This window comes from Anopheles marshallii, chromosome 2 (assembly GCF_943734725.1).
Source record: "Anopheles marshallii chromosome 2, idAnoMarsDA_429_01, whole genome shotgun sequence".
In the NCBI taxonomy this organism is placed as follows: Eukaryota; Metazoa; Arthropoda; class Insecta; order Diptera; family Culicidae; genus Anopheles; species Anopheles marshallii.
In genome coordinates this window covers 20,420,687-20,427,500 of record NC_071326.1, presented here as the reverse complement: position 1 = coordinate 20,427,500, position 6,814 = coordinate 20,420,687, and the positions used below count along the sequence as shown (strand labels likewise).

The 6,814-nt window shown below is 46.9% G+C and overlaps 2 protein-coding genes across 2 annotated transcripts in view; both read right to left on the bottom strand.

Moving 5' to 3' along the window:
• LOC128719980 (V-type proton ATPase subunit B) overlaps positions 1 to 463 on the bottom strand; it is a 2,588-nt gene extending 2,125 nt beyond the window's left edge. Inside the window, exon 1 of the mRNA XM_053813625.1 lies at positions 367 to 463. Within this exon, the coding sequence (XP_053669600.1) occupies positions 367 to 463 (97 nt within the window). The remainder of the gene's footprint in view (positions 1 to 366) is intronic.
• Positions 464 to 1,559: 1,096 nt separating this feature from the next.
• Positions 1,560 to 5,195, bottom strand: LOC128708540 (centrosome-associated protein Alms1a-like). The gene is made up of 2 exons (XM_053803517.1): positions 1,698 to 5,195; positions 1,560 to 1,628 (listed from the first exon to the last, which is right to left on the bottom strand). Exons 1-2 carry the CDS (start codon positions 5,193 to 5,195, stop codon positions 1,560 to 1,562), a joined length of 3,567 nt encoding a protein of 1,188 aa, XP_053659492.1.
• Between the last annotated feature and the right edge of the window lie 1,619 nt (positions 5,196 to 6,814).

Here is a 6,814-nt window from a genome sequence, read left to right as displayed (position 1 = left end):
GCTTTATGGCACCTGCATACTTCCCACTTGAGCGTTTTTAACATGCTACACTCTAACCCAAAACGGTGGAACATGGAAAATTAGGAAATGATACATAACAAAATCGATTTTTAATCGCCTTTCATTGCTTCATTTGATGAACGTCATTAATATATAAGATTATAACGCCATTTTTGGCCAAATGTTATCACAATGCGCAAAAAAGCTGTTCCACCTTCTTCGGGTATCACTTCACCGTCACATGACACATCTCACACGGGCAATGCCGAAAGTTGGCACCGTCCCATTTTACTTTTCTTTGCTTGTTCTTCCAGCGAGGAAAAAAGGCGATCGGCCATTACCCGTGCAAAAGCTAGCAGAACTTACTCAATCGTGGCTGGGAGATGAAATCACGCGAAACTGCCAGAACGTGTTCCTTGTGGGCCTGGTGGGCCGACAGGGTTTTATTGTACATCGTCGACATCGTTGCTCTTTCGCCGTATAGCTTGCTTGCTACTACCTATATACGCTGCTGCTACGCTGGAAAGGAAGGAAATTCGGATCCACCCAGTTAGGATTAGCGCACCGGCACGGGATGGCCAACTTTGTTACCTGCAAGGGACTTCACTGATCAAGTTCAGCCGTAGCACGGAAAGTTTAATGCGAACGAGATGAACGACGGCGACGAACACGAATGCGATTGGGATTTTTTATGGATTCTGTCATGTGATGAAGAAAAGCAAGACCCGTAGAGCGCAGGCCCGTCCATACACGTCACGTTGACAGTTTCGATCAGAAAAGTTCGTGCGACAGAAGAAATGAAGTGCATGTTGGGAATTTTTCAAACTGATTATTGCTGTTTTTAGTTATTCTCTCCTAGAATTTTAGGAAAAAAATAAGAAACCTCACTAGGGAATGAGTCTTTTGTCCTAATTCGTCACAATTTTTATTTAAACCAACCAGAAAAAATGCATCTACGCGTATTGCACACTGCACTATGTGTGACTAGACGGACATAACTGATTATTGTAAAGATAATTTTTTATTTAATTTGGGGTGGCTTGGTGGTGTATTGGCAGCGGCGTCGCTCCTCACACGACAAAATCGGTCCAAAATCCTATGCGTCAATCAGAGCTATATTCCCGACTGTAATACAAAGCCTGAAGAATTAGGTTGTTTATGCATGCAACCAATACAAAGATTCTACTGGACGGAAGCTCAGATGGCTGGAGCACGTGATAAGGATGTGTAATTAATGCTTTATATGGAAGGCACTCAACCACTTTCGACACCGGGCATAGAGGAACACGCAGAGCTCGTTGATTGAATCAAGTGAAGCTAAATCTGTCGAAGAGATTGCATACCCTGGGAGATTGCATGCCGAGTTTCCTGTGAATGGATTGATGACCTGACCATGTCCATGAAGAAGAAAAAAATTACAATTTAAACTACAAGCAAACGTTGCTCGCTCAAAAATCCTTTATTTACCTAGTTGCTTAAACTCGAATGTGCAGTTTTATTAAAAACTTAAAAATATAAATCGCTGTAACGGTTTCTCGTGGTCATTTACACGCCCTTGGCTAGTCCTGAATTACACGAACACTGTTCGATAGGTCAACTTGCCCCTTGAGCACTTTACGTTGCAGATTCTGAAAAAAAGTTACAGAGTCAATATTTTAACGATTTAGAAAACTTTTACTACTGGAAATTCCTCTTACCTTATTGTAGACATCCTTAAGAATACGATTTTTGCGCTTCAAATTGTTAATCCGCTCGACTTCCTTCTTCCGTTGCACTTCTGGCAATTTGCGAACCTTCCGGCGTGTATTCTCTCGGATGGCATGTGTCGATGCAAACACACGTCGCTGACTCAAGGGTGGCGGCGGCAGCTGACTCCTGCCCTGTGCGGTCGTTCTTCGCAAAGAATCGTCCGACGTAAGCAGTAACAACCGTTGGCGTTGCTGGTTGCGTTTACTGCGTAGCTTGTTTAGTTCACTTATACACAGGCGTCGTTCCTCGATCCGGCTCAAGGTGGCTGGACACGATCGACGAAACTGTTCCCGCAGTGTGAGCATCTTTTCCGACTCATAATCCTTCCCATTTTCAGGTTCGCTTTCGGTAATACTATGAGAAGATGATGATGATGATGATAATGGTTTTACGCCCACCGGAGATGACTGGTGGCCTTTCTTTCCGTCCGTTGTTGTACCGGCGAACGTAATAACGTACGCAATCGATGATGGTTTCGTTTGCGCCTGCTTGTCCAGACGTCCTCCGTTAATAATTTCCGTTCGTCTAGGAACTTCCTGGTGATCAGTTCCATGATCGACACGCTTCTGGTCACGTTTGCTACAAGAACAGCTACATTCGCCCACCGGTAAATGTCCCGCTGCCATATTTCTGCCACCAGCTGATGGAACCTGCACGGCTGCTGTTACGGAGGTGGGTTTTTGTTTCGCTTCTCCAAAAATCGGCTTGGTGCGCAGGATAGAATCCGTTGTCTGCGTGCCTGCCGTGCGTCCTTTGGCTGTCAGTTGCGGTGACGGCATTCTGGATTTAATATCGTAATGGTGCGTTGTGGTAGTGTTTGTAAGCGTCGTAACGACCGGTATCGATATCGAATCGGACGATATAAATTCCGGCGAAGGTATCGTATTGTTAGAGGACGATATTGCCCTGCACTCGGTGGCCGTTCCCTTCGATAGCTTGTTTAACGCATATCTATCCTTACGGAAGGCATGATTCTCCTTCTCGTGCTGATGGTGTCTTCTATCGCCACTCCGGTGACCACCGCTGCTGTACGGCCGGGTGTAAATGTGATTCTGCTCTTCAAACGCTCTGCGTGTACGAACCTGATCGTAGTTCTCGACAAATTTGTCCTTTTTTTGCTTAATGAACGTTGGAATGCTCACGTCCGATGGGGTCGACGTGGGTGTTTCAAGCTTGGACCGATTTTTAATCACCTTCGCCATATGATAGTGTGAATTCCAACCAGAGCTGCTGTCTTTGGAGCTGCTCTCGACTGAAATTGGTTCGTGTACCGAAGTGTACACCGTTCCACTACGTTCACTGGGAATAGGCAAAGGAATGGGAGGCGCAGGCGCCATATCTTGCAACGGCAATGTTGGCCCCGCCGTGGCAGTCGTCCCCACGTTGAGCAGTAACATTTTCTTCACCAGCAGCTGTTCAATCTCTCGATCGATCTTAGCCAGCTGTGGATCATTGGCACGTTCTTCGTTGAGCTGCCGTAGCTGACGAAAGTTCTCGTATTCTACTTCCGAGTGCGTCATGGGTTTAAGATATTCCTGCATAGCTTTCCGCACGCGTCGATCCCGTGGCTCCGGAGCGGACATCTTTCGGGGAAGGTTTTCTTTTGTCGTTCCGGCCGATACGGGTTGCGAAGAAACGGTACGGTGCGACGAATTCTCAAGCGAAACGATCCCAGCTGAGGAACTCATTTGAAGTTCGTTTTTTCCCTCATTCGCTCCGGAAGTAGACGCTTGCACAGATCCTTCAGAAACGCTTTCGCTCCCGGGAATGGTGGTCGGATCTTTCGTCTCTTCAATGACCTCTACCATGTCCATACTTCGATCCAGCTGAGCACTGCCATTGCCAATCTCCGAGTCGTCCTTTTCGGTGCAAGGACTCACATCATCATACACGTTGCTCTCTTCCTTTTCCTTCGAACTGCCACCTTCATCCTGTCTCGCCGCCCGCTTCCTAACAGCCTGCCCGTAGTCGTGGAGCAACTGTTGCCGCGTTCTCCCCTTCGGATCGTGTCGGGACAGCTTTCGAAATATTTTATCGATCAAACTTTCCTTCACACCTGTTGGCATGCTGTTTAGCTCACAGATTGAATTGTACAGCGTTAGTCCGAGTTTTACCTCGTCGTCAAACGAAGGCCTCATTGCTCGATTACTTGTGCTGGCCTCATTCGCAGCGGACGAGGAAGTGTTCGATGATGTATGCACCGGCGTGGAAACGGAAGCAGCTACCGATGGGGTGTTATTTTCCGTTTCCGGAACCGAGGGTGAAAAGAATTCGAAACTTTCCGCCGCATCTACCGAGGCCATCGTGTAGCTGTCGGTTGTACCGATGCCTTTGTCCTGACGGGAGTATAATTCCTCATTTCGTCGCGATACCTGGATGCCCCGTGATTCTCGCCCTCGCGTTTGAAGCGACGTTTGGGTGGACTTCGCTTCTTCTCGTTCTTCCTGCGGCAATGGCAATGGCACTGGTTGAAGTTTTGGCGTACTTTGCGCATCCGGCTTGGTTCGCATAATCGATGTATCCTCTCCAGTACGGGTCGGTTTCTTCTCCTTTTCGTCCCTTTGCCGTACGACAATGACGCTTCGATCGAATTGGAGTCCTTTACGGGCAAAGTATCGCTGAAGGCAACGCTTTTCCGTTTCGTTTAGATCAGCTGCACCACAGAATTGTAGCCGTTCACTCGAATCATACCCAATGTCACCCAACGAATCCCATTCCAGTTTCTGCTTGTTCGATGCGATGCTACTGACGGGTGACAGATCTTTCGTGCTGTCCAGCGGTTCCTCTACATTGCCGGGAATGTGCGTTTTCACCACCGGTCGAATGGGATCATCTTCAGAGGCCACCGTTTGGGTACTATTTTCATGAACAACAATCCGTGGTGACAATTGTTTCATCACCGACTGTACCTGCGGAAGCGGTTCCGGTTGGATGTAAGTAATCGCTGGCGCCGTAGACGAAGTCGGTACACCCAACGTGATGGTAGGTGGTGGAGGAAGATTAATTTCTATGACCGATTCGAGATTAAAGTTGAAGTTTCTCCCACTCTTGTGTTCCACTTTTGTCTCCTTCACTGTAACGCCCTTTGCGACCGAGGTACCTCCTGCATCAGTGCCTACTTTGTCGGATGATTTGTTCGCTTCAGATTTAGCACTTTCTGCCGATGCATTGCGGAGTGATTTTTCACTTTCGTCGAGCTTTTGCTGTTCCGCTTTTTTCCGTAGTGTGGACAAATTTTCCATCGACTTTCCAACACCGGACCGATCGCATGCAGAGCGGCACGCACGGCGCTGCAATTCATCCAAACACGGAAGACTACCATCGCTGGAAGAACGCGTTGCGTTCGACATGCGTCGCAAGCGTAGATACTTTTCCAGATCCCTGTTGCGGCCGTGTTCCATGTAGTAATGCATGATTAAATCCGTAACACGCTCACTTTGCGACATTGTTTCACTGCGTTTTGGGGCTGTGCGGGTAGAAGAAGAACGAATTAATGGCCAAATAGTTGCGCCAAATCACCAAACAAACTGCATCGCTGGTGTTATGCTGGTGGCGCGCTTGAAAAATTCCGTTAGCAATTCAGTTGACGACTGTTGACAGCTTGCAACAGTGAAAAAAGAAAACAAAACATAGCAACGGAGAGCGTGCACCGTGGTATACTACATGGACATCTTACCACTCCAGCTAAAACCAATGTGGGAGATAAATTGGTGAAATATTATTTTCGAAAAACTATTATAACATTAGAAAGTGATATGAAAATGTCTAATTAAGGGTTTCATTTATCATTCAAAAATAAAATGCTTCCAAATTACGCCCACAGTGATTTGACGCTGTACAAGAACCATCGCCATCTAGCGGACAATAGCTCAACTATAAACGACGGTTGGCATATTGATGTTGCTCGACGCATTTGAAATTATTTGATAAAATTAGTGAAAGAAAACATAATTTCCTGGATTCGGTTGCTCTTTAAATTATCTGTAGCAATACTACAGCAAAGTACAATTGAAATTAATGTTCTATATTATGAGCTTTTTTTCCTTCTTCAGTACAACACGTTTTAAAATGAAATAAAAAACAACAAGTAAATCACTTAAACAATTATCTTTGCGAATTAACTCGGCAGAAACAAAGCACAACGCCCAGTCCGTGTACAAGTTAACATTCAACGCACTGTAAATGATGCGCAAGTGTGTGTTAACGTTGCACTGGTAGTGGTACGATGGATCGTGCCCTAAACGCGTGTAAAAACAAACGTCAAAGAAGAAGCGCTTTGTGTTGTTTCTTGTTTGTTTTTCTATTCATCAGCAGCACGCACAGCGCATAGCATAAAGCGAAATAAAAAAAAAAAGTAAAACACAACACTCATCCCACGCTGATGAGCCGCTCCAAACACACAAACACATGTGCAGCAGCAACATATTCCTTGGGCACGGATTGTGAAGTGAATTCGTGATGCAGGACCACCGTAACGTACTCACTGTGGGCCTGCTTTGTTGAATGCGAACACACATCACGAAACAATCGCACCGTCAGGTGCGAATGAGTGCGAATGAGTGCGAAGGAGTGAATAAATAATACAAAGATCCGCGTTTCGTGATCGCGAACAGCTCATCAGCACCGTCCGCGGTAGCACTCTCCGTTGCGAAAGATTCGAACCTGACCGCGCCAGTAAGCATTGGACGGTCGTCACCGAGTGGTTGGCAGTTGTGCGTTGTGCTCGTGTGTGCAAAGGGTAAGGGCAGGCATTGCGCGCGGTGTCTGCAGGCAACTGCAGGAGAGAGAGAAGCCCGAACCGACCGAAAAAGTGCAACGTGTCGTGCGTGCGCACCGCACACCATCAGCGCGATCGTTTGTGGTGTTGGCAAGCGCAAAAGCAGGCCACAAGCCGCACACACAACAGGGGCGTTCGATCGCATTCAGCAAAGCCATACGCAGCAGTACGCGACATTGGACCAAACGGCCCTTTTTATCGAACGAAACTTATCAGTTGAACTATCAGCACACGCCGGGAAAGCACCTTGACAAACGGGAGATTAAAGTAACAGGAGCAAGGTTTGTG